The sequence below is a fragment of the Macaca nemestrina genome, chromosome 13, assembly GCF_043159975.1.
Source record: "Macaca nemestrina isolate mMacNem1 chromosome 13, mMacNem.hap1, whole genome shotgun sequence".
NCBI classification, from domain to species: Eukaryota; Metazoa; Chordata; class Mammalia; order Primates; family Cercopithecidae; genus Macaca; species Macaca nemestrina.
This window is the reverse complement of record NC_092137.1, coordinates 55279441-55307230: the sequence shown is the minus strand read 5'-3', so window position 1 is coordinate 55307230 and position 27790 is coordinate 55279441. Positions and strand designations below refer to the sequence as shown.

Here is a 27790-nt window from a genome sequence, read left to right as displayed (position 1 = left end):
TGGAATGCTTGTTGTTTCTTAACAACTTGTTGAAAAAAAGGACTTGGATTAAAATTTAATTTCTCCTTAAGGATTAGCAATACTTTTAAAAAGAAAAGCGAAGAAAAACATACTTGATTGGTTTCCCTGTGTTGTGTTTTTGGCAAGCCCAGAGCTCAAGGAAAACGGGGTGGTGACTTCCCCAGATTGCAGTTCATTTAGGACTGCAAATAAATAACAGTTGCTTCATCATGTTAGCACTTAAAGTGAACCTGGCATTTAGATCTCAAATTCTAGAGGCAAATGAATAAGGCAGGGAATGTGTCCTTTTCTCCTCATGAAAGGTGATGGGTATGAAGCCCTTGGTGATTCTGGTACACACTCTGATCATGTACATGAAAGGTCTTCCTTGATAACCCTTGTGATTTTGCTACACAAGAATTTAGCTAAACCCTTTCTTAATGTCGTTGTATATGAGTAGTACAGATTCCATCTGTTTGTTTCCATTGAATATGAGGGTACTACAGAAATACTGAATACTTCCTTAAAACAGCTTTTATTGAAAAAGGAAGCTGATAAAAAAAAAATAACTTCGCCTTTTTATAAAAATGCTTGATAGGGATTACCTTTCTAGAGAGACTTCTGTGTATGGCCACACTTATCCCCCCCCCAGTTTTTGTTTATATAGAGAGCATTTTAAAAAGAAAAAGGTTTTCCTGGCCATGCACGGTAGCTCATGCCTGTAATCCCAGTACTTTGGGAGGCCAAGGCGGAAGGATTGCTTGAGGCCAGGAATTTGAGACCAGCCTGGGCAACATTGTAAGACTCTGTTCTATAAAAAGATACTAGAAAATCAGCCAGCCATGGCAGCGCATGCCTGTAGTCCCCACTACTTGGGAGGCTGAGGCAAGAGGATCTCCTGAGTGAGCCCAGGAGGTGGAGAATGTAGTGAGCCATGATCATACCACTGCATTCCAGCCAGGGTGACAGAGTGAGACCCTGTCTCCTTAAAAAAAAAAAAAAAAAAATTATTAAAATCTTAATCATAAGTTCCTTAATAGTGGACTGTATTACTTTTTGACTTTTAGCCACAAAAACTGGTAGGGAAAGTTATATTCTCTAGCCCTAAAGCAAGCAAAAAATGTGTTTTTCCAATTCCCATTCTTTTTTTACTTTTTCAGCATAAGGAAAAATGTATTTACCTTGTTAAAAAGGATTTATTTTAATGCCTTATAGTCAGATTTTAAATTTGTGGAAAGTTTGCTAATAGCCCCAGTCTCTCCAGTTTAGATGAATGTTTTATTTAAATAACAATGAGTTTTAAAAATTTTATAGGAAGCAACTTTTTATTGGAATTACATTGATTTTATATGATTCATAGCTAGGAAAATGGAAACCATCTTAATTTCAGGAAAATGTAGAAATTCTCATTTCTAAATTTTTGTCATTTAGAAAAGATAATTTTATCAAGCTGTGTTTACAAAATAGTTTTTAAACAACAATTTGAAAGAAGTATCTCTATAACTCATTGTCTTCATAATGCAAGATCTGTTGTGTGCCCTCAAACTTATATCTACATTTTTAGATTATGGGTCACAATTATCACTAGGTCTTTTTTTTTTTTTTTTTTTGTAGATGGAGTCTCACTTTGTCACCTAGGCTGGAGGGCTGTGGTGCGATCTTGGCTCACTGCAGCCTTTGCCTCCCGGGTTCAAGTGATTCTCCTGCTTCAGCCTCCCAAGTAGCTGGGACTACAGGCATCCGCCATCACGCCCAACTAATTTTTGTATTTTTAGTAGAGATGGGGTTTTGCCAAGTTGGCCAGGCTGGTCTCAAACTCCTGACCTCGGGTGATCCACCTGCCTTGGCCTCCCAAAGTGCTGGGATTATAGGTGTGAACCACCATGCCCAGCCTACAACTATGACTATTTCTATTTGAAACCATCTTCCTCAGAAATTGAAATTTTAGAGCCACTCTTGCTAGCATGTGAAACCTTTTCCTTGTTTATTGCCTTTTGGAAGGGGCAGTGAAGGAGGAGCCTGGCCTTTCAAAATGGGATCAAAGAAATAACCAAACTCCAGGGCTCATTCGTCCTTTTGTAAACACCAGTGTGAAATGATGGGCATCCGTGTGCCTGGTCCAAGTTTTCTGGTGGTTGACTTCGGTGAATAAAATAAGACATGTTCTGCAGAGTTCTCCTTTTAAATTCTTGTGTAATGTTCCATTTGTTTTGCTCCTTTGCAATTAACTACAAACTTCTAAGTCCTAGAAAAGATTTCAAGTGTTTATAGAGTGAGCAACGACCAGTTTTCTAGTCAAATAGTATGGCAAAAATCACTGTTTTAAACATCTGTGGCATGAAACCGTAAATCCTCCCTACCCCCACTTCCCACCCCCAAAAATGAAAGAAAAGCATATGACAGTGCCTACTGGGCTCAGCTTTTGGGCTAATTGAATATGCCTCTGAGTCGTCTTAGCGGGTTCCTGTCTTTTGAAACCTCAAATCCCAAAAAGCTGTCTAATAATTTTACTTTTGAAGGGACTAAGACCAGGTATTTTCAGCAGAGGGTCTTACTTTCCTGTAATTGAGGCAACTATAATGCTCCAGAATACAATCTTAAATCTGAAAGTGAGGGGAAGCAAAAAAAAAAAAAACGGCCTGAGCTCCAGAAATAGCTGACCCAAAAGAACACAAAATCTAGCTCTCACGCTCATAGATAGGCAGCTGTTAACATTCACATTTTGACAGCTTCCTTTCAGGTTCTTTGAGCTCTCAGAAAAATTAGAAGGAAATGGGCTGGGGATGTAGAGACAGTCCAGACAATACCAACTAATGAATGAATCTGAAGGAGACAGAAGGGCAAGTAGAGTTTAGAGTTTGAGAATGCAGAAAAGTTTTGAAATGGTCAGAACTGCCGGAGTAATTTCCGAGATCTTATTAAGCACTCTCCCACCATTTGCCTTAAAGATGTCCCCTTTCCCCAAATTGAAACATCAGAAATCTGCAGAGCTCTTTCATCAGGTGTGTGATACATGTGAATTTAATTCTCTTATTGCCCGGGAAGAAAGATAAACCAGACATGGCCCTTACCCCTTTTCAGTAAGTATTTGTTAGATCTTCATTACATTTTGGGCCTCCTTCCTCCAGTCTCCTTACTGTGCAAAAGAGGGATAAACTTTGACCTCTTCAGTTAGTAAGTATTGGCTATAATGTTGCAAAGTATTTGCCATGGAAGCTCATAGAATTTGTAAGTCCAAAATGAGAGCAGCCTGTTTGCTTCTTTAAAGTGGTGTTTATTGACCTTCTTCCTGCCGTGTTACAAATCCATCATTTGTGGTGGATTCCCATTAATAATGGTTAGTCTCTAGGTTAGTTCTCGCTGCCACCCATTTCTCTCCTGATGGTGTGTCCCTGGATACACTTACCCGCTATTTTTGTTTTGGGCCCCCGAAGTTTCCATTTTCTCAACATAGCTGCAACATTTAAAAATTAAGTGATAGCACACAAAAGTGTCCATTTCTGGCAACACTGGCCTGGAGTATTTGCATGGTGACAGCATATGGAGCAGGGCTGTTGTAAGTACCCCTTTGAGAGGAAGAATGCATATCACTGTGTGCCTCAGTTCTCTCCCAGCCCCTCACATACATGTGTGTCACCTGTCTGGCCCTAAGGACATTTGAGACCTCCCTCTGTTCTTCTCTTTGCCTCGGAATAGCCTGGCTTTTAGGAAGTGTTCTCAAAGAGGCAAGTGACATACGAGCCCCTTCAGTGGCTCAGGTGTGAAGTCTTGGGCTTCTCTCCTATGGACTTGGAGTGAAGCCTTGTCAGTGACTGTAATGACCAAATGAGGACTTACTTTAGTTTGTGTTTGTTACTGTCTTCTGTCATGTTAAGGGCATCTTTGTTGCTAAAGCAATGTCTTCTAAAATGTGGAAGGTCAACACTTTTCCCTTTACACTTGTGGACAGTGATGGATAAAAATAACTTCCTTGCTCTATAGTAAACTTACTCAAGTGCAAAAGTTATATTTAGCTTCAGCAATAGGAGTCTGTAAAACTGTGTGAGAGAAAAGCCTTACTAACTGAAGTCATCCTTCAAACCTTTCTACCAGGGGTTCCAATAGCAATTGCTAAGAATAGGACAGCTTAAATTTTTTTTTTTCAATTGACAGATACTAAGAATGCCTGATATTTACTGACTTGAACATTAGTTAAATTCAGTTAGGGTGACCAGAGTGTTGCTATTTGTAGAACTGTTGCTTTGTAGAGTCATCCAAAGTGTCTTCCTAAGCTGTAACAAGTGTGCTTACTAATGTTTGACTCCTTAATGCTCAGTAAGCATTCAGTCAGAGTTCGTTTAATACATGGAGAAAGATAAGCTTTAGATCAAGGGTTAGCAAACCACTGCTTATTTGGGCCATGGCCTGTTTTTGTATAGTGTGGGAGCTAAGAGTGGGTGGTGTACATTTTTAAAGGGTTATAAGATAACAACAAAGAATAATATGAGATACAAACCCTATGTGGCCCATAAAACCTGAAATTTTACTGTAGCTCTTCACAGAGAAAGTTTGCTGATCCCTGCTTTAGATAATGGGGGTGCTCTACTACTCCCCTTTTCATTTATACTGTTATATAAGACTAAATAATCACTGTAGATGGTGGCATCATGTTGTTTACCTACGAAATAGGTGAGAGTGATTGCCAGACATATACATGAAGGCCTTGAATTAGAAAGCAAAGGAACTGATGATGACCAATGTTTAACAAAATTCAGACTAACTTTGTGCCTGATCCTTCAAAGGCTGGAGGTGGTATTTTTGGTACCTGAAACATAATTTCCCAGATAAGTAATCTTTGCCCAATTATTGCTTATTAGCTGTCTGAGATATTAATGTGTGAATTATTCAGCTCATATATCTTCAAGCACTCAACTAGTTAGTACTTTGAAATCAATTTTAATAGACAATTATCATACTACCGTTCTAGTCTTCCCATTTAAAAGCTAAATGCTGTTAGTGCTGGAGGGGTAAGATATACCCTTGGTATATTTTCTGATCTCAGCAGAATCAACTACTTGGTAGTGTAGTCCAGAGAAAATGGGTCAAATCTATTATTTTAGGATTCTGAAATTCATAATTGAGACTGGTGACTTAAAAGGGAGCTGTTCATGGTACTTTACCCAGTCTTCAAGTTGTATGCCTCTGTAGGTTGGCATTTAGATGGGATGCTTTGGAAAGCATAATTAAGAAACTTTACTTGAATTTTGTTTATAATGGGCTGTTATTTTCTTATAGTTTGCAGTGTTGATGTGGGTATTTACCTATGTTGGTGCCTTGTTTAATGGTCTGACGCTACTGATTTTGGGTAAGTCTACAAAGCCATTGGGATGAAAAATTGCTGGAAAAAAGATTGTGTGCCAGGAGAGCTTAGACATTTTAGTGGGGAATATTCTCACTGTATGAAAAGTAGAGGATGAAAGTTTGGGCCGGGCGCGGTAGCTCACGCCTGTAATCCCAGCACTTTGGGAGGCCGAGGTGGGCGAATCACCCGAGGCCAGGAGTTCGAGACCAGCCTGGCTAACATGGTGAAACCCCATTTCTACTAAAATTACAAAAAAATTAGCCGGGCGTGGTGGCGTGCGCCTGTAATCCCAGCTACTCAGGAGGCTGAGGCAGGAGAATCACTTGAGCCCAAGAGGCGGAGGTTGCAGTGAGCCGAGATCGCACCATTGCACTCCAGCTTGGGCAACAAGAGTGAAACTCCATCTCAAAAAAAAAAAAAATGTTTGAGGTTGTATTCTCTTTAAATAAGTTGGTGATACTGCTTCCCAGTTTATTGAAATGCTACCTTAGGTGCTGAAGACTGCTCCTACTAACAGTGACAAACCAGATAAAGGCCTTATATGATGGTGCAGTCATCAATCTTACCAGGGATACCTGTATTTTATGAAACCTGTGATATGAATTGAAGCTAGGAATGGTTCCTGGCTCTAATGAATAACTAACTGCAGCCTCACACCGTTCATTCACTCCTGGAGTGGCTCCTCAACAGCAGGTGCAGCCAGAGATCCTTATGTTCGTATTCATTCATTAGCAACACTGCTTGGTTATCTTGAGGTGCCAGTTTCATAGTTTTTTGAGTGTTTATTTCTCCCAAATCATTCTAGTCTTTTTGAAAAGTTGTGTATTTCCCTTTTCAGCTCTCATTTCACTCTTCAGTGTTCCTGTTATTTATGAACGGCATCAGGTAATTTCCTAACTGCTGACTTCAGAATAGAGCGCCCACTCTATTACATGGGATTTATGAATGTATTAGTGCCCATATTCAATGTCTTATAAAAATGAGAAATGTGATAGTTTCTTAAGCCTTTAGTTTGACACATAGTAGTGGTTAATAAGATTCTTTAGCAATGGTAATTAATGATTCCTTTATACCTCTCTTTCAGGCACAGATAGATCATTATCTAGGACTTGCAAATAAGAATGTTAAAGATGCTATGGCTAAGTAAGTATTTAAAAATCTGCAGTGTTTTTACTAGGATAAGGTGTGCTGGATTGTGAGAACAGTATTTTCATATTGCAGGCATAATGAGTAACGAATCTCTGTCAGACCTTAAGTGTGACTTCAGAGTTGCCAAAAAAGATTGTTTTTCTAACATTTGGACCATTCGTTTCTGGGTTTATTATGTGTTTAAGGCTTTGTTTAAATCTAATTCATGAGGCCAAGGTGGCAAAATTCAGTGTAGAATTAGGCAGCTTCAAGGATTTCATTTATCGTGTTAGCTGAATAACATACAAGTGGTTCTTGGAAGATGGTATGTTAAGCAGCAGCAAACAAAACTGATATTTACATTGACTTTTTCATTTTCAGAATCCAAGCGAAAATCCCTGGATTGAAGCGCAAAGCTGAATGAAAACACCCAAAATAATTACTAGGAGTTCATCTTTAAAGGGGGTATTCATTTGAGTATATGGGGGAGGGTCAGGGAAGAACGAACCTTGATATTGCAGTGCAGTTTCACAGATCGTTGTTAGATCTTTATTTTTAGCCATGCACTGTTGTGAGGGAAAATTACCTGTCTTGACTGCCATGTGTTCATCATCTAAGTATTGTAAGCTGCTATGTATGGATTTAAACCGTAATCATATCTTTTTCCTATCTGAGGCACTGGTGGAATAAAAAACCTGTATATTTTACTTTGTTGCAGGTAGTCTTGCTGCATCTTGGCAAGTTGCAGAGATGGTGGAGTTAGAAAAAAAAGCCCTTTTCAGTTTGTGCACTGTGTATGGTCCGTGTAGATTGATGCAGATTTTCTGAAATGAAATGTTTAGACGAGATCATACCAGTAAAGCAGGAATGGAAAATCTTGCTTTTCTGGTATGTTCTAGGTGTATTGTGACTTTTACTGTTATATTAATTGCCAATATAAGTAAATATAGATTATATATATATAGTGTTTCACAAAGCTTAGACCTTTACCTTCCAGCCACCCCACAGTGCTTGGTATTTCAGAGTCATTGGTTATACATGTATAGTTCCAAAGCACATAAGCTAGAAAAAGAAAATACATTTCTAGGAGCACTACCATCTGTTTTCAACATGAAATGCCACACACATAGAACTCCAACATAAATTTCATTGCACAGACTTCCTGTAGTTAATTTTGTCACAAACTCAACTCTATGGACTGAATCTAATGCTTCCAAAAATGTTGTTTGCAAATATCAAACATTGTTATGCAAGAAATTACAAAATGAAGATTTATACCATTGTGGTTTAAGCTGTACTGAACTAAATCTGTGGAATGCATTGTGAACTGTAAAAGCAAAGTATCAATAAAGCTTATAGACTTAAAATGTACTTTGGTATTTTCATTTCATGAAACTGCAGATTAAAAATGCACATAGTGGGTAGACTTTGCTTCAACCAGTGAATGGTAGCTTGTGCTTTTAGAAAAGTTTTTTCAGCTGATGGTGCAGCTGTTTACTTGGGAAACAAAAGTCAACAAATGTGTTTACATAATCAAATTTATTTGACACATAAAATGTTTAAGTGATGTGTTTTATACTTTTTGAAAATAAATTCATGCACCGATATTTTAACGTATATCATACAGTGCAGGATTTATGAACATACATAAAATCATACCATATAAACGTTTACAAATAAGTTTTTCATGACACACGGACACTATTGCTCTTTAAGTATGGTTGTACATTTCATAACTAATCGATTTATTGTTCTTCCACGTGGTTATTTCAATGCAAGATCCGATCAGCATGAAGAATCTAGTACAATATAGGCAGACATGGTTATCACTCAGCATCACCAGTCACATGGTTACAGAAAACAGAATTGGGACTGCATAGGGACTCTACTGTGGGCCCAACAACCTATTCGATTGATGTAAGGCATTAGTAAATTGGCATATAAAAATAGCTTAATGAGTGATCTAATCCATTTAGAATGCTGAAGCACTTCTGTGGTAAATGTTTGTTAGTCTATTCTTTAATTGAAAATGCTTCATTTTACCTTTTCTCTAAACTGACAAATGCAAGTAGCCAGTAAATGTAGATCTCGAATTTGTGTTCACTGAACGGAAGGACTAATAGGCGTCTATGTGCTCAGAACAACCAATCCCTCACCAGCTCTCCTTTCAGTGAGCACTGTCAGCCACATCCTGTAGTCACTGGTCAGCTACATGGAAAGTGTGACTGAGGGGGCGTACGGATGGCTTCTGGTAAAGATTGTCCAAGTCATATTCTGTCATACAACCAACTCCAAGGAACTCTAACTCACTTTTTTTTTTTTTTTTTTTTTTTTTTTTTTGAGACGGAGTCTTGCGCTGTGTCACCCAGGCTGGAGTGCAGTGGCGCGATCTCGGCTCACTGCAAGCTCCGCCTCCCAGGTTCACGCCATTCTCCTGCCTCAGCCTCCAAGTAGCTGGGACTACAGGCGCCCGCCACCACGCCCGGCTAGTTTTTTGTATTTTTAGTAGAGACGGGGTTTCACCGTGTTAGCCAGGATGGTCTCAATCTCCTGACCTCGTGATCCACCCGCCTCGGCCTCCCAAAGTGCTGGGATTACAGGCTTGAGCCACCGCGCCCGGCTCTAACTAACTCACTTTATAATTTTGATTTACCAGCTATTCCTTGGGTTTACAATTTGTTCTGCAGGTAATTTTTTTAGAATCTGGACTTCACCTACATAGTTCATCTGAAGCAATCAGTGGAGTCACCTCAACTCCACTCAGGGTGGTACAATAAGGTGCAGCCTTGGGTTACCCCATTTATCTTAAGATTTAACAAGATAAGTCAGCTCATTCTCCTGGACCTTCCAGAGCCTTTTTTCCCTTCCATTTTATAGTAGAACTTTGTTTAATTTGAATTCTATTTTGGATTTTGTGGGTTTGGCACGAAACACAATGAAAACCCATGATTCTACCCCGTCCCGAACTTCAATTCCTTTGCTGCTCACCTTCCCATAAGCAGGTAACTGATGTCTTTCATTTAGGAAGCCTTGGCATGAACACAGGACAAGGGTGACATGCAGAATCTGCTAAGGGTCCTGCAGCCCTCCTCAGCTTTGAAGTTTTAGCACCATATGGAGAAAGGAGAAATTGGTGGGAGGTGAGACAGCAGCCCACACAACTGGAAACTTTCAAAGGCACTTAATGGATATAAAACTCTGCAAATGAAACATTAAAAAATTAAGTTTCTCAACTCCTTTATACATGGCTCATTTGGTTTTGAAAGCTAAATTGGAGAACAGAGGCTAGCGATACTTCTAGTACTTCGGTGCATCTAACTTAGGCTGTCTTGTTCAACTTATTTGTAAAAATGAACATTCTTGAAGTATATAGAAACAATAGCAAAACATCTTTGTAAAAGTTTTGATGCAAATTAAAAGCTACATATTGGTTTAGGGTAACCGAGGCTTCAAAATTTGTCAGCGGGCTACATTCTCAGATAGGAGTTCTTTGTCAGTGTAGTCAGTATGTATAGTGTTTAGTCTCAGGAACAGAGGCAAGCAGTCTTAACATTTTACAACTTGACCTTCCTTCGTGGCATCACAGTTTTGGAGAGTCCAGATTATGGGAGCAGCTGTGTAACTTCCGCAGCATTTTGAGCTTGTGCGTCCGGGGCAGCATGGTAGGCATTTCCCAACGGCTGGTGGCAAGGAGGCACCTCAGCGTGGCCTCTGCAGTTGCTGGCTGGTAGCAGCAGCAGCAAGAAGAGGCTTCTGGCATTTACAGACATCGCCACACAAATACACTGAAAAGGCAGACCAAACAGTCATTTTGCATAGCTGGACGTCATACTTGTGTCAAGTGGCAAAAAACAATCTTGCCAAGTGCTCAAAAGTCAAGCTCAGGTGATGTACTGAACATTTTGACTTCAAAAGGTAACCCAGGGATCTTGCCACCAAATCAAGATCTATTGCTTTTTTCTTTTTTTTTAAGGTCTGTTTTTTCAATTGAGTTCTGTTTGGTTCCTTCAGCAGTTTGAATGTCTGTGCTGAATGTTGGTCCGTGAGGACTTTTGGCACTTTGATATCACACTGTCTCCTGTTACTATTGAAAAGGTTTATCAACTCCACTTGAGTCAGAGAGCCCTTTCGAGTGTTTAGCACAGAGCCGGGGTCACAGCGTGCTCCCGTGCCTACAAAGGCCTATAAGCCCTGCATGGTTAAGGTCACTTCTAAGTCTTTTATATTAAAACACAGCGTGCATTGGGGTGACCAGTTCATTTATGCCTCTTACTCCTAGCTTGTTGATAGTTTGGTTGGTGCTGCTTTGAATGGGTGTTTGCACTCTGCAGGGAGCTGCTGTCAGTCCTATCTCAAGGGCTATAAGTGCCAGAAGTAGCCAGCACAGCAGGCTGGAGATGGGTGCTCCCAGGCAGGCCATCAGAAATATGCAGTGCTTTGGAGTGGGAAGTGGGACGAAATTCTTTATAGGTGCCTTTCTTACAACCTCAGACCACTAGGAAGTATCAGAATGCGTGTATTTCTTCTTTATCCCCTCAAGAGTTTTGCTTGGGCTGAATAGAACCCAGTATTCCTGCTACAATGAAGCTCATCAGAAATGGGGAAGCTGAGTGAGTTAGAATGACCTAGTCCTGTTCCTTTATACTATAAATAAATAAATTCCCAACACTGGTGATCAACTGGGAGTTCTATGGATGAATTTCCATTCTAACCTGATTGTGCACAACAGCCCGTGGGCTGCCAAGAGCTCCTACTCCAATCAGCCGTCTCAGGTCTCAGCCACCTGTCCCTGTCCCCCAGCAGTGCCCAGAGTAGCTATCACATACCCACGCCATCCCAGGACAGCTCCAGTCACAACCATTGGGTTGACAGTCACCAAAGAGTAAATGCCTTATCTCGGAAAGTACTTGCCTTCATGAGGACTCATGGAATTTCCTGTTTATTAGCCCAACATCAGCCCTCCCCATGCCCCTGGGAGAGGCTGACTCACAGCACGCCTGAGATGGGGAGGGAGAGCTGGCCAGGCCTGGGGAGTAAGAACTGGGTCCGCTAGGTTAGTACCTGCAGTCGTCTCCTCCAGTGCTGACCACATACTTGTCATCATAAGAGAAACGGATGTTTGTCACGTGAGCCGAGTGACCAAAGTATCGCTTATGTTTGGCCTGTGAGCAAAAGTGAATGGAGACAGTTAAGAGACTCTGGCTCCTCTCAGCAACCACAGACTCCTTCCAGCACTCAAATCCCCTGCTCCCAGAACCTTCCTTCACTGGGGACTCCCATTTGGTCTGGACTCATCTATTAGCCAGCCTTTGGCTGACTTTCCTGCCTCTCATCCTTGCCCCACTTCCGGCCATTTTATCCACCTTCCATCCCTTCTGGCTTCCAGGACTGCCCCTCCCGGGAGGTGAAAAAGTCATTGCCATATTTCCACAGTACTGGGACAGGGTTTCTCTGTGTCTCCCAGAGGTTCATCTAGATGTGGCCCCTGTCTCTTGCAGACGGGAAAACAGAGAACCTGCAGAAAGGTTACTCTGAGGAAGACTCACAAATTTCTCTGTGCACGGAAAATCAAAGAGCTTCACCAGCCCAAAGTCATCTCCTGTGACAATGTTCAGGCCAGCGTGGGTCACACATGCGCAGTTGACATCAGCTTTGTCTGCATTTCGTGGCCAGATTCCAATGACTTCATCTCCCAGGACACTGTTCCAACAGAAAGGAGGGTTAGAAGGAAGTCACGTGCAAAGGTTTCTTGCAGTCAGTCATCACCTCCCAGGGATAAGGAAGAGAGGGATGTTTAACATCAGGGGTCCCCAAAAGCCAGGCCGCGGACCGGGACTGGTCCATGGCCTGTTAGGAACCGGCCGCAGGGCAGGAAGTGAGCAGTGGTGGCTCCACCTCCTGTCAGATCTGCCGTCTCATTAGAGTCTCATAGGAACCGCGAACCCTAGTGTGAACTGAGCATGCGAGGGATCTAGGTTGCAAGCTCCTCGAGGTGGAACAGTTTCATCCTGAAATCCCACCACCGACTTGGTCTCTGGAAAAAATTGTACTCCATGAAACTGGTCCCTGGTGCCTATTTTATGTAATTCCGTACAGCCATGTGGCCCTCCTGGCATGAAAGCATCTGTCGTCTTCCCCTCTGTACATTTGTGCCAGCTCTTACTGTTCCCCTTCTGCCTCAGTCCCCTACACTCCAAAAACAAAAGTTACCCCCATCTTTGATTCTCTCCCTGTTCCCTATGGTCCCCTTGAATATGTGTGTGTTGGGGAGAACAGCAGGGGTTCCTTTCAACTCACAGGCTAAATGGCCTCTTTTCCCGTGAATTAGCCATTGTTTCTCATCCTGCTAAGCAGGGGTCTGGCCCTCCTACTCCCTTCCCCTGGTGATTGGAGACCTCACTGTGCACTAGGATTGGCCAAGAGACGGCAGATGGTTTCCTGTTGAACTTGATGGAAGGGGTTGGAGACTTGTAGGAGAAATTACACAAAAAGAGGGACTTTGCATTTCAAAAACCTAGGTCAGATCAAAGCCAGTGTCTTACACTAGTGCCAAGAAGCCTCCCACCCTCACCCCCAAAAGAAAAGACAACGCCATTTCTCAGCTTCTCCAGATCCTGCACAAACTTGGAGGCTGAGCCTGAGACAAGAGACTCTCTTGTGACCTTTTCCTCAGGTTTTTTCTTCCAGTCAGTCACCTTGTCCAGGAGGCCCAGGTGATCTTCTCAATGACCATGGCTTCAGTTACCTGCTTCCCCAGGGGGACCTCATGCACCTGGCGCTTATAGGCACCTGTTGACACCTGGAGGTAGAAGAGAAGCCATGTTCATCAACGTTCTTTCTCAGTTCCACAGACTGCCTTTGGGTGCACTGTTTCCCAGAACACTGGCCCAGCCTCTGCATCCCGAGGGCTTTTCTCCAAACCCAAGCTCAGCTCCAGGCTGCAAAGCCTATGGCCAGCCCACGGCAACACCAGCAGGCCATTTCCCCATCTTTCTTCTCATCCATTTTCTCGCTATTTTCCAGAGTCCTAAGGCAGCAATTCTCTTGAGTGTGGCTCCTGACCAGCAACCTCAGCTGCATCTAGAAACCTGTTAGAAATGCAAATTATTGGGCCCCACCCCAAACCTACCCAGACACAGAAAGGGTGGGGCCCAGCAATGCCGGCTGTAACAAAGCCGCCAGGTGTTTCTGATACACAGCAATCCCAGTTCTCAGGAAACCAAGAACCTTTGGTACAGAGGTAAGGCAGGTTTCTTACACCAGCAGCTGATACAGGTGATCTCTGAGGTGTCTAGAACCTGACCCTTGGTGCTCTGGGAATCTTCTAAGGGAAACAGACCACTTTTCCTACCATCAAGGACAGTTGCAGTGAATGGCTGCTGCCTTCCTCTTCAGCCTCCTCTGTCCCTGCAGTGCTTCTCCTGGAATGAGCTGGGAAGCTGAGCTCTTTCCTGCCTCGGGCCTTTCATGCAGATGGACTGGAACAGTGTTCCCACCTCTCTGCTGGCTAACGCCTACACACCCTGCAGACCTCAGCTGAAATATCGCTTGCTGAGAGGAAGTGCATCTAAATTCAGCACCTTGTTACATGCCCCCCAGAATGCTGTACTTTTCCTTCTTGGCACATAATCACAGTTTGTAATTTTATTTATATTTTGTGATTGTCTGTTCAGTGCTTGTCTTCTCTGTTACAGAGCAAGCTCCAGGAAACAGGGACTGAAACTGCCTTTGCAAAATTATGACTGAGACAGTGAAAGAGATCTAACTTAACTGGCTCCATCTTGCTTCCAACCTACAAGCTGTCCTTGTTCATTCCTGGACTTAGGCTGAACTATGGGAGAGTTCATAGTTTATGGTTTAAACAAAGATGGTAGTAGCCCTTTCCCAAAGCAGACCTCCTTGCCTGGGAACTAGATTGCCTTTGTAGGACTAACATCAGCCAAAAGATTAGAAATTATGGTTTAGGAGTCATGCAGCTGGAGGCTACAAGATTCTGACCCTCAAACTGCTCGTAAATTCAGTGCTTGAGACATTTTGCAGACCCTGCACTTGATGGATCAGCTGGCCCCACCCAGATCAATAAAGTGGCTCATCTGATTTTGTGGCCCCCCACCCAGGAACTGACTCAGTGCAGGAAGACAGCTCCAACTCCCTATGATTTCGTCTCTGACCAATCAGCACTCCAGGTTCACTGGCTTCCCCCCACCCACCAAATTATCCTTAAAAACTCCGCTCCCCGAATGGTCAGGGAGACCAATTTGAGTAATAAAACTCCGGTCTCCCGCACAGCCAGCTCTGTGTGAATTACTCTTTCTCTATTGCAATTCCCCTGTCTTGAGAAATTGGCTCTGTCTAGGCAGCGGGCAAGGTGAACCCCTTGGATGGTTACCGGACCAGTCTCCTTTTGTCCATCTAAAAGTCTAGCATAGTGCCTGGTTCAGCAAATAGTTCAATGAATAAATACATCCTCTCTCCTTTTGCAGTGAACATCCAGCTCCAGGACAGCTCACAAACGCAATTTGTTGAGTGCTGGAGAAATCATTCTGTTTTCAGGGGTCAGTCCCAGCAGTGGACCCCTCTCCCTCCCTTCCACTGGTCAGCTGCCCTGGGACCCAGGGATGAGCTTTCACTCCAGGCCTACTGGCTGGAGTCCAGGGCCCACATATGGAGGGGCCATTCTACCCAGTAGAGTTTGGAAATGACATCAATAAATACCAGAAGTGGCACAAGGCTTAGGTGTAGCCCAGAAAACTAGAAATCAGGAAACTCTGAAGAGGAGGTGGTGTCAGGCCTCTGAGCCCAAGCTAAGCCATCATAACTCCAGTGACCGGCACGTATACATCCAGATGGCCTGAAGCAACTGAAGATCCACAGAAGTGAAAATAGCCTTAACTGATGACATTCCACCATTGTGATTTGTTTCTGCCCCACCCTAACTGATCAATGTACTTTGTAATCTCCTCCACCCTTAAGATGGTTCTTTATAATCTCCCCCACCCCTAAGAAGTTTCTTTGTAATTCTCCCCACCCTTGAGAATGTACTTTGTGAGATCCACCCCTACCCCCCAAAACATTGCTCTTAACCCCACCACCTATCCCAAAACCTGTAAGAACTAATGATAATCCACCACCCTTTGCTGACTTTCTTTTCGGACTCAGTCCACCTGCACCCAGGTGAAATAAACAGCTATGTTGCTCACACAAAGCCTGTTTGATGGTTTCTTCAGGCAGACACGTGAGACAGTGAGGGGCAAATTAAAGATGATTAGGGCTTGTGTTTCCTGCTTTTCTTACTCTTCACTATTTTAAATTCTCTAAGTCTCTGTTTCTACATTTACAAAACATGAAAAAAGTAACTACTTAAGGAGTTCTGGTGAAGAGTGAGCACATTGCCTGGCACACAGTAAGGACTCGATTAATATAGGCCATTGTTATTATTGCTGTTATTATTCGTTGCCCCAGATATCAGTAAACCCTAAGCATACCTGAATGTATTTGCCATCTGCAGAAAAATCCATCTGAATGACAAAGCTTGGAATATCTTTGCAGTAGCCAATGCGGTTCAGATTTGTGCCCTGAGTGAGGTCATAGAAGTCGACTGTGTGTTCAGAAGAACCAACGGCTAAGAATCGGTTGTCTGGGCTGATTCTAGAAAAAGCAATCCAAGAGCAGGGTCCATGAGGAGGGCTGTTTGGGGCTGGTCAGGCATGAAGGCTGCTCTGACAGGCCTTCCAGGCCCAAAGGAAATGAGAGCCGCCTTGTGACTCACATGTGGTCACCTCTCCTGGCATTCTATAGAATTCAACCATTTATCTGGATTGAATCCCCGGGAAATATGGTAGAATGACATTTACAAGTAATTTTAACCACACTTATATGGAAATTAGCAAAGCCTTGTCTGAGAACGAGCGTGGGAGAAGGTATTCTTTCATAGGTGACTTGTTGAAAGTGACTCGCTCACAGCTGAGTTCTTTATTCCAGCCGTGGCCAGAATGGGAACCACTGGTAAGCAGAATGCTTGCCTTTCTCCTCCACGCCCAGACCACCCACTTAGGTACCTGATATCTTGGATAGCAGATTTCCGGTCTCTTTTTTTCCCCCAAACTTTCAGGCTGTTCACCAACAAGATGACAAACTCTCCATTCTTCATGCCAATGGCCACCATCTCCCCGTCAGGGCTGTAGGCCGCACACCTGGCTGCGTGGCCCAGGCTCACCTTGTTTAACAGCTTCTGCATTGATGCAAAGGAAAGTCACCTGAGCCCTTGGCCCCCTCGGCTGGTCTCCAGGAGACATCGTGCACCAGGCCAGAGAAGTCAGGCTGACTTTGCAGCCACTGCAGGCCACCAAATCTCTTACTTCTTAGAGTAAATGTCCCTGAATAACTGAGGTGGGCTGTATGTTTTGATTAGAGCAGCTTGGGGGACAACAAGTTTTAGGGCTGTGGCTGGCAAACTTTTTCTGTAAATGATTAGGTAGCACCTACTTTAGACTCTGTGGGCCATAAAGTCTGTCGCAACTACTCACCTCTGCCTGCTGTAGCACAAGACAGCCACAGTACCTGAATAAAACAGGGCAGCTGGACTTGTAGAAACAGGCCACAGGCCAGATCTGGCCTTTAACTATAGATTGCCAACCTCTTGTTTAGGGGAAAGAGTTTGAGCTTCTGCCTCTGCTGGTTCAAATTCTGAATCCTGGCCCTGTCACTTACTAGCTGGGTGTGTTTGGGTAAATTACATCTCGGTTTCTCTAGTTTTACTAATAGCGATGTTAATAAGGGCTTTGCGAGGTTATTGTAGGCACTGATCATGTCCATGAAGCAGCTGGGGTTATGTAGGTCAAGTAGTGACAGCTGTTGCTAATGATGTTTAATAATTACAGAAACTAACTTAGGAGTCTAACAACCATACTCAGGCTTTTACCTGTCTATTCTGTGACTATGACACTAAAAATACAACATTTACCAGCCATTTTAAAATGAAACCAAGCATTTTAATTAGTAGAACCTGAGTACTTGTTTTAACACTGGATAAGGCACGAGGATTGGGAAGAACCCTTCGTTCCCCCCGACCCGCCCCCTCCACCCAGCCACTCCCTGCTATTTCACAGTTTTACTCCAGGTGAACTTCAACACTGCCTTCCCAAACTCAAAGAGAAACCTTGTTGGGATTTTGACAGAAATACATTAGGCCCATTTGGGAACATTGACATTTTAAATCATTTTTAGTCTTCTCATCCAGGGAAAACATCATTTGATTCCATATTTTTAGTTTTGTGGGTTCTTTCATGACAAGAGAATAATCGTTGTCAAATATATTGTTTAGATGGGTTGTGGTGAGTGGGCCTTCTTTTATTGTTAGGTTTTCTACCTTGATCTCCTATCTGGCCCCATCCCCGTCTCCGCCATGATGCTGGCTGGGCCTCCCCTCGCTCAGCTCCCACGGCCGGCAGCCCACTCGTGGGCATCTGAGTTTGGGCAGAGTCGGCCTCACCTTGTCAGCCAGGTCCCAGATCCGGGCTGTGCCGTCGTTGCTGGCAGAGATGAACAGGTCCTTGGAAGGGTGAGTGGCCAGGCCCCAAATCTCCCCTTCCATGTGACCATCAATCAGGATATTAGAAGCAGCATTTTTTTCACCAACTTCAATTATTTCTCCGTCTTTGGTTCCCACTAAGATTTTTCCCTGTTGTAATTGAAACACTATTAGAAAAAGGACAAACAAAACACAAGTAACTTGGGAAAATGCCTTTGCAGGGTTAATATTAAAATAGGAAGGGGTGAGAAGTGTTGCTTTTGTTTTTGAGACAGGGTCTCACTCTGTCACCCAGGCTGGGGCGCAGTGGTGACATCTTGGCTCACTGCACTGCAACCTCTGCCTCCTGGGTTCAAGTGATTCTCCTGCCTCAGCCTCCCTAGTAGCTGGGACTTCAGGTGCCCACCACCACACCCGGCTAATTTTTGTATTTTTAGTAGAGATGGGGGTTTTACCATATTGGCCAGGCTGGTCTCGAACTCCTGACCTCAAGTGATCTGCCTCCCTTGGCCTCTCAGAGTGCTGGGATTACAGGTGTGAGCCACCACACCTGGCCAGTGTTTTGTTTTTAACAACAAACCGTCCGTTCCTAATTGCTCTTTTCCACCCTTTCACTTTGCCTTTTCTCCATCAGCTACCTCAGGTGAGAGCTTCAGCACAGACCTGACCTTCAGCACAGCTCTCACCTGGGTGAGAGCTCCATCACCCAGCCTCTGCTAGAATATTCCAGTGACTGCAGAGCACGGCAGCCAATTCCTGTTCTTGGACAGCTCAAACTCTTAGTAAGTTCTTCCTTCCACTGAACAAAATTCTGCTTCCTGGCCAGGTGTGATGACTCAGGCCTATAATCCCAGCCCTTTGGGAGGCTGAGATGGGTGAATCACCTGAAGTCAGGAGTTTGAGAGCAGCCCAGCCAACATGGCAAAACCCCATCTCTACTAAAAATACAAAAAATTAGCTGGGCGTGGTGGCGGGCGCCTGTAATCCCAGCTACTCAGGAGGCTGAGGCAGGAGAATCGCTTGAACCCAGGAGGCATAGGTTGCAGTGAGCTGAGATCACACTGCAGCACTCCAGCCTGGGCAACAGAGCCAGACTGTCTCAAAGAAAAAAAAAAAAAAAAATCTACTTCCTGATAACTTCCAGGCTCCAGGTGTAGTCCTGCCTTCATGTCTGATAACTACCCTTCCAGGTGGGCATCACTTAGCTATTTAAGAACAAAATCCCCAGTTTCGAATCACGTGGTATTCCACATCTGGTTTGCCTTTTTCATGGAGAGCATCTAGAAAGCAAATTCTTAGACTGATATTCAAAAACATAAACACAAGGTATTCGATCAAGGTTTGGAGATTGGCTTTTAAGTGCATCAAATCTCCTGGGGGAATTTAAATAGAAGGAAATAGAAGGGAACATACAAGTCAAGGCCCCATCCCTGAGATTCGGATTCAGATTTTGGTCCAGTCCCAAATGGATGCCTGGACATCCATATTCTTTAAAACTCACCAGTTGTTTTGGATGTGCTGCCAAATGTGAGTTGGAAACCAATGGCTTTGAGTCAGACAGTTTAGTTTGGTGGCCCTTACCTCCTCCTCCTTATTGACCCTATAACTTAGGGCATAGGCAAACTATTTAGTATCTCTGAGCTTATGCGAATATCATCTATAATACTAGTAGCTAACATCTCCTGAATGGGACTATATGCCAGGCAAGATGAAAGGCACTGTCATGTATAAATATGTGACCCTCATGACAAAAACATGAAGGAACACACCCAAGGTCACCCAACTGGTTCTTCCTGGGGGAGTCTGACTCTCTTAAGCTGCTTCCCACTACAGCACAATTCACATCTTGAAGCCTTGTTTCAAGGATTAAACCAGTCCAGGGAAAGTGCCTGGCTCGGAAGGTACCTACACTTCCCCCTTCCCTGGCCCAGCCCCCAGGGGAGCTGGCTGTGCTCACTTTTCCACGGCACACAGAGCGCACACACTCCACCAGCTGCCCCGTCTCCAGCTGAAAGGCCCGGCAGCGCTTCATCTCCTGGTCCCACAATTTTACAGCACCTCCTTCTTTGGTCCTAAAAAAGATTGAAAGGGACTCAGGCCGTTAACCCTCATCCTAAGACCCACTCCTGCCTCCAGGCCTCTCCCCTGTTTCCCAGTCATCAGGGTCCTCGCTGGTTGGAGCCCAGAAGGACAGACCCTCGGGGGTCCACACCCTCCAGGCAGCCTCCCTCTTAGGCCCTGCTGCTGAGCGATCCCAACCTCCTGAGCTTGCAGATTTCCTAAAATGCCTTCAAATGCTACTATCTTGGGAGGAAAGAAAATGTAATTTGGAAATTCAGACTTTTTATTAGATTAGAACACAGAAACGTTTCTCCTGTCTTCAGGCTTTGCTTCCACATCTCCCCTCTCCTTCCTCCATTCCTCCACAGAGCTACCAAGAATAACATTTTATCAACAGCAAAGTCACTGTGGTTTGTTCAAGAATACCTCTCAAGATTTTGTTTTTAATTTTTATTTATTAATTTATTTTGAGATGGAGTTTTGCTCTTGTCACCCAGGCTGTAGTGCAATGACACAATCTCGGCTCACTGCAACCTCCGCCTCCTGGGTTCAAGCCATTCTCCTGCCTCAGCCTCCCAAGTAGCTGGGATTACAGGCGCCCACCACCATGCCCAATGAAATTTTATATTTTTAGTAGAGATGGGGTTTCACCATGTTGACAAGGCTGGTTTTGAACTCCTGACCTCAGGTGATCTGCCCACCTTGGCCTCCCGAAGTGCTGGGATTATAGGGATGAACCACTATACCTCTCTCGGGTTTTTAAACTACCATCAAACCACTTTTGCACTCCTCTCTTCCTTCTGAGGATCTTGACCTAGGGCCCTCTCGGAGAGAGAGCACACTGATCTTCCTAAAGCAAAAAAGATAGGAGGATGACAATCTGCATTTTCTCCAAGCTGGGGACACTTCTGTCAGTTTCTCCCAAGATAACAACAAACGACAAGTTGTTTCCATAGGAGCTTTGGCTTACGGCCGCTCTTTTCCGCCGGTCACTATGAGTCCATCCCGAAGGGTTGTGTACATTGTGAACACGGGGCCTGTGTGAGCCTTGGCCACCAGCCGGATGAGGAAGTGGTCCTTCCACACGTAGACGTCTCCATTGATGGCACCCGTGAAAGTGAGGTTGTTCTGTAAACAAAAGAACATCTTCTATACCTGGAACACACTCAAGCAGGTCCCTCCCCAGGCACCCGTTCTCTCATTAAGGAACCACAGCTAGAGACGCAGACACGCCAAGGCGGTTTGATCTTTTTGTGCTAAGGAAAGCAGCAGAAATTGCAGAGAAACCACTGAGAGCACATCACAAGGTAGTCCGCCTGGCTTGGAAATTAACTATATGTAATTGGCTTGGGCATTTGACTTCCCCTCTGAGCACAGCTGTGCATTAGCAAGGACTTCTCTTCCGTGAGCACTGCCCAAGTGACAGCAGGGGCAGGGGCAGACTCCGGGCCACAGGACACTTTCCTGGAGCTCCTCTATGAAAGGGAGAAACCCACTCCTGGAGGACCATGAAGTGACTGTGTTCCAACATGTCTCCATTTTGGAGCCTGCATTGGCTGAGGGCACCCCATAGCTCACTTAAGGGTGGCAAGTGGGGGCATCTGTGGCACAAGAGGGCTGGGAAGAAAAAGGATCATTATCTAGCAGTGGAAATTGGTCCCAATATTCTCTGGGGCTTGCAAGTCAGGGTTGCCCTTACAACAACAAACCTCCTGTCCTGGGTGGGTGTCCTACCTTTTCTGGTTAATATTTTAAGAAAAAAAAAATATTGGCCGGGCGAGGTGGCTCACGCCTGTAATCCTAGCACTTTGGGAGGCTGAGGTGGGCGGATCACCTGAGGTCAGGAGTTCAAGACCAGCCTGGTCAACATGATGAAACCCTGTTTCTATTAAAAATACAAAAATTAGTGAGGCATTTTTGTATTGGTGGCAGGCGCCTATAATCCCAGCTACTTGGGAGGCTGAGGCAGGAGAATCACTCGAGCCTGGGAGGTGGAGGTTGCAATGAGTCGAGATTGCACCACTGCACTCCAGCCTGGGTGACAGAGCAAGACTCTGTCTCAGAAAAAAAAAAAAATCTATATATATATATAGATATAAATATCTATATATATATTGTCAACCCACCCATATGTGCTACAGAAACGGAACAATGGTTGCAAATAAGCCAGTACAGGAGCTAATGTGGAAATGGCTTTCCTGCTGTTTTCAGCCTCTTGGCCAAACTCCCCTCCTGCCCATGCCCGGGGGGCCTGGGTCCCCTTCTCAGGGAGCAGCTGCTAGAACTCACAGCACCGAAGGCCACGGAGAGCATCGTTTGCATTTTGGCAGCTCCCAGGGACCCGATGACTCCTTTTTTGTAAAGCAAGGCGCTGCCTGCCAGGGTCCAGAACTTCATATGTTTGACCCCGACAGATACAAACTGCGTGTCTGAGTCAGGGCGAAATTCCACCACGAATATGCGCTCCAGGTGACCCCCTCGGCTGGCAACCTTGGCACCTGTGTGGGTGACAGAGTCCAGTGAGGCTCCTCATTGCTTCATGGGCCAGGTAGGGGGAGCCACAGCCCAGGAGGTCTCCACCCCAGCAGGCTTGGGGCATGCCTCAGTTCTTCTTTACAGCACTTGCTCTCTCCCCTTCAGACACTACTCCCAGGTAGCAGTGGGGAAAGTGTGTCTGGGAAGTTTCCAGAGCAGCAGGTGCTAGTAACAGATCCCCGCACCCAGGCGTTCATGAACGTAGCAGGAAAGGATGGCCTGTGAGACGGAAGCTTCCAGATATGAGAAGGCAGCAAAGTGGCTTAAAGATATCCCCCATCCCCCTTCCATCAGCACAGGAGTCATCCCCGCACAGGACGACAGAGCTGCTCCCAGAGTGCCACTGGGACTCACATTCCTCTAGACAGCTTTTCTTTTTTTTAATTATTTCTAAGATTCTCCTGCATTTTCTTTCTTTCTTTCTTTTTTTTTTTAAGCTCCCCATTTTCCTTTGTATTTTGTGGTGTTTAGGTTTAAATGTTTTTTACCTTTTAAGTACTAGTTTTTTCCTCAACCCATTTATGTTTTTGACTGTCTCTTGAGTTTTATTTAACCTTCGTCTTAATACAATTCCAACTCTATCATTTACTTGTACAACAACTTTAGACAAGTTATTTAAGCTCTCTGTGCTTCGGTTTCCTTACCTATAAGATGGGGCTAATAATCGTTCCTATTTCAGAAGGTGCAGTGCAGACGAAAAGAACTGACCTAAGTGAAGCCCTGAGCACAGTGCTTGATGATCTGAGCAATCATGTCTTAGCCAGTATTAGTAGTAGTAGTAATAGTATTATCATAACTCCTTTAGCCCCTTTTAAAATTTCTTGGCTTCTATTCTTTTAGCCTGTATTTTAAACCCACCTTTTAAAAATCTCATTATTTTTAAGCTCTTGAGTTTTAAATTTTTGTTTTAAACCTGTTACCCTTTAACTTACTCTGAATGTTTTTGTTCCAATTTCTTAATTGTCACCCCTCCCTTGATTATTCACACACATATTTGTTTCTTCTTTGTTCTCATCACTTCACGTATGTTTTTACGACAGCTTTCTAGCACCGTGGTGGTGGTGGGTTTTGGTGTAGCTGGGCCCTCTGATACTCCCTCACAGAATCTCGTTCCGGGCGAGGCTGGGGAAAGCCAGAGTCCTTCTCCCAGCTGTAATTCTGTCTGCATGTGGAATCCCTGACTTACTGTAACAGATCTCTCTCTACTTAGGGCTCAGAGGTTTTAAGATCCACGATCTTCAAGGACACCATAAACAAAGTAAGACAACAGACTGGAAGAAAGCATTTGCAGTGCTTGTAAGATTCAGAGGATTAACATTAAAGATCTATAAGAAACTACAAATTATAAGTAAAGACAAACAACCCTCCCACCTCAAGTAGTAAAAGGATTTGAGCAGGTGAATTACAAAAGCAGCATACAAGTGGCCAATAACGAGATGGAAAGAGGATCCAGCTCACCAGTCTTGGCAGAAGTGCAAACATACAATGAATTGGATATTTTTTCAAGGCCACCATTTGTATTTTCCTTGTTTTCATTTCATGGACACTTCTAATTGTGGAGACACCTGTATCACTCTTTGCATTGGTTTCCAGTCTGCTTAGAGCAAATTACACATATACCTAGGACCTGACAACATGGATTTTATGTAATAAGTTCATTTTAGTTCTATTTTATTTTTACCTACACACACACACGTTCCCCAAAACAATCCTCTAATAAATGAAGAATGAATAATAGGCTCTGGTGATATACAAAATGTATATAAACCTCCCCAAACACAGGGTATTTATCTGTAAGTAAGACTTGAAATGAAGGCAAACCCACACAGGAGAAGGAAGGGAGGAGAGATGACATGTCCGTGGTCAACCCGGAAGAGGTGGTGGCTGGTGATATGTCAGATATCAGCACTGGCTCACAACCCTCTGTACAAACAAGAGCAGGCTCCTCTTTTTCCTGGGAGCTTGTTTAAAAGCCCTGGCTCCTCTAAACCTCCCCTGGGAGTTCAGAAGGGACTCTTGGTGAGCAAGAGTCTGCTGGGGCAGGCCAGAGCGAGCAACGCTTGGAGGTCAAGGTAGAGGGAGTGAAAACTGTGAGCCTGAACCTAAAGAGACAAGGCCGTGCAGCAGGACCAGTGTGAGAGCTTTCTTCCAAGGATCTAGGAACAGAGTTAGCAGCACAAAAGGAAAACATAATGAAGCAATTTATGTCCCCACATAAGGGGCTTTATGCAAGAGCTTTCTGACAGCGTGTGGGCTGCCTTGTGAAGTGATGAGAACCACATCCTTGAAAGTATTCAAGCACAGGACAAAGGGGTGCATTTGGAGGAATTTCTCCTTAGGACGGGTCCGGACTGTGCAGGAAGTCTTCTCTAGTTCTTCCCATTCCAAGATGCTCTATATCTATCATTTAAGAGGCTCAATTTCTCTGGGCTGAGTCTGGTCAATCAGTTGGCCACTTGACATCACAAAGAATGAATCTGCACCCGAGATACTGACTATACAGCCAACTGGGTGAGATATACTGGTGAACAAGAGAATGGGAAAATGTGGTTTCCTAGAAACCTTAGAGATCATGTCACCTTCCGAAGGAATATGGTATCATCACAAATGTCTGCAAGCTGCCAGCCTCTTTTCCTCATATGGGGTGCTCAGGAGGGACGGGAACTTTCCTCCCATTGTGCTGATCTCTTTACAGCCTCCACACACCACCCCCTCCACGGGAAGATGAGGAGATAATGGGACTCCAGAGCCCTGGATGGGAGAAGTGCCACCTCTGCGCGTGCCTGGTAGAGCGTGTCCCAGATACAGGCTGCCCGGCTGCAGCCAGACCTCATTAACGTCCTGACTAATTGGATCCGCTTTTGCCAGGGCAGTACTCAACCTGAGAATATACGTGGGAGACTGCACATCTTTAGTTCTAAGATGACCATACATTCAGTTGCAGCTTGTATGTGTGCATGTGTGTGAGGTGTGTGAGGTGTGTGTGCATGTATTGGGGGAGGACGAGAAAGAAATCCTGTTACAATAAATGTAAACCTTGATCGTAAGATAAATCCCTATTTCAAATGTGTTAAAATGTTAAAAAAAAAGTTTAATTGCTTCTGAGACTATGATAAAACATTATCCCATTTCCTAAACTAAAGCAGACAGAGTGATAAGGCTGTAGTAGGATCCAGGGGCCATCAGAAACAGCACGGAAGACAAGGACCCTTGGGTAGGAAGGTGGCTAAGACAGATGTCGGGGAGGCTGCTGCCTTCCGAGGAGGAGGGCTGCCAACATCGGGGCACCTCCCCAGAGCCCCTTCACTAATGGGCCCTGGAGTCCCTGGCCCGCCTCCTCCTGGCCCTGGGACTCTGGGATGCACTGGCATCAGTGGGGCAGCTATATCAGGATCCCCAGTGCCCTGTTTTCCGCTTGCCCAGCAGCAGTCAGTGCCTATGGCAGGCTTCGGAGTAAGGCAGATCTGGGTTCGAGCCCAGTCCATGCCACAGGCAGACACCCTGGAGGGACAGAAAACCCAGTGCTGGTTTACCTTCCTGCCATCGCCAGACGGTGATGGTGTGCTCAGGGTCCACTCCCACCGACACCAGGAGCTTTCCGGTTGCACTGAAGTTGACGTAATTCACCCCCTTGGAGTGGAAGCACCGCAGCATGGAGAGGGTGTGTTTGGTCATGGCGTCCCATACGTGGATGGAAGGTGTTGTCCCTGAGTGTGGAGAGGCATGACAAAGAAGACTGATGAATGGCAGAGCCAAGGTGATGCTTATGTTCATGTAAAAGCCTTTTTGTTTGTTTAGATGGAGTCTTGCTCTGTTGCCCAGGCTGGAGTGCAATGGCACCATCTTGGCTCACTGCAACCTCCGTGTCCAGGATTCACATGATCCTCGTGCCTCAGCCTCCTGAGTAGCTGGGATTACAGGTGCGCACCACCACACCCAGCTAATTTTTGCATTTTTAGTAGAGACAGCATTTCACCATGTTGGCCAGGCTGGTCTTGAACTCCTGACCTCAGATGATCCGCCCGCCTCCCAAAGTGCTGGGACTACAGGCGTGAGCCACTGTCGCCCAGCCTGTAAAAGCCTTTTTTAAGACAAGCGTTTAGGGGTGTTACAGTCATTGGGCATAAAAGACCTATAGCCTGACCTGGCCAGAGAAGAAAGACTACAGGAAATTTGCTTTTAAAGGCAGAGCCCTACAGACATTTATGTTCAACACACACACACTTGTGGAGGATTTTATACGAAGGAAACTGGTGAGGTCAATGATTTGTATCTGCAATTTGGCAAGATACAATCAGCAAACATGATAGAATGACATGATTTTGCTGTGCAGATTCAAACTACTCACGGATGGAACAGCCTTACCTGGGGTTTCCGTAATATCACCTGCATTGGGTGAGCAATGGCAATGAGGAAGCGTCAAGGGAAAACAATAGCTAAAATAAGTCACGTTTCCAACAGTGAAGCACTCAACACCAGCATCAGAAAGTTCCAAATTAAACTTAAAAATGGACATGGGTTCAATGAAAACAAGCAGGAAGTTGTAAAAATTGCTCTTGAGATGACAAAGCAAAAACACACTTCTCGTAAATGTGAATCAGTTCACATTTGTCACTGGCAGTTTCCCAGGGCACAGGGGGTCCAGGCACACTTACTGAAATCTACCCTGGCCAGGCTTCAAAACACACGGAGTTCTTGACACTTGGGGTCTGAAAAACTACTCTCACAAGTCCACAGGGATGGGGCCATCGTGTATTTGGACTCTCAGGCGCTGGTCAGACTTCATGGTGCCTCAGAATCACAGTCACTGGATGTGTCAACTCAGGTGACACAGATACATTCAGGACTCAAAAAATCAACAGCAACATCAACAAGAAGGGATGGATGTAAGCAACCCACCCACTCCCTCTCCCAATAATCGCTGACAAGTCAGTGTCCCTGCAAGCTGGGAGAGCCTCAGCTGCCGCAGGACCTCCTACCTATTTGGCTGGTGGCCACCACGTTTCTGTACTTGGGGTGCTGGTTCACTGTGAGACAGAGGATGTCATCCGTATGCTCCAGATAGAAGCTCTGGCTCCCTGGGGGAGAGAGATCATGGGAGGGTGAACAGTGAAACCTAAAGACCTTTTAGGGCAACTCCAAAGCATCGTGTGGAGTCTTTGGATCCTCGTTATAAAAGTGACAGCTTACAGCCC

At 44.7% G+C, this 27790-nt stretch overlaps 2 protein-coding genes across 12 annotated transcripts in view; one reads left to right on the top strand and one right to left on the bottom strand.

The window, feature by feature from the left end:
• The window catches only part of LOC105465046 (reticulon 4), a 79810-nt gene extending 71970 nt beyond the window's left edge, over positions 1-7840 (top strand). For all 6 annotated transcript variants that reach the window (XM_011713251.2, XM_071076702.1, XM_011713249.2 and 3 more), the window contains 4 exons: positions 5275-5344; positions 6180-6226; positions 6426-6484; positions 6851-7840. In XM_011713251.2, the coding sequence (XP_011711553.2) occupies positions 5275-5344; positions 6180-6226; positions 6426-6484; positions 6851-6893 (219 nt within the window). In that variant the 3' untranslated portion in view covers positions 6894-7840. The remainder of the gene's footprint in view (positions 1-5274; positions 5345-6179; positions 6227-6425; positions 6485-6850) is intronic.
• Positions 7841-7989: 149 nt separating this feature from the next.
• The window catches only part of LOC105465044 (EMAP like 6), a 257059-nt gene continuing 237258 nt past the window's right edge, over positions 7990-27790 (bottom strand). For all 6 annotated transcript variants that reach the window (XM_011713242.3, XM_071076695.1, XM_071076694.1 and 3 more), the window contains 12 exons: positions 27575-27673; positions 26129-26302; positions 22350-22558; positions 21031-21188; positions 19957-20071; positions 17961-18149; positions 16528-16700; positions 15955-16117; positions 13165-13268; positions 12016-12169; positions 11531-11631; positions 7990-10254 (listed from right to left, as the gene is read on the bottom strand). In XM_011713242.3, the coding sequence (XP_011711544.2) occupies positions 10230-10254; positions 11531-11631; positions 12016-12169; positions 13165-13268; positions 15955-16117; positions 16528-16700; positions 17961-18149; positions 19957-20071; positions 21031-21188; positions 22350-22558; positions 26129-26302; positions 27575-27673 (1664 nt within the window). In that variant the 3' untranslated portion in view covers positions 7990-10229. The remainder of the gene's footprint in view (positions 10255-11530; positions 11632-12015; positions 12170-13164; positions 13269-15954; positions 16118-16527; positions 16701-17960; positions 18150-19956; positions 20072-21030; positions 21189-22349; positions 22559-26128; positions 26303-27574; positions 27674-27790) is intronic.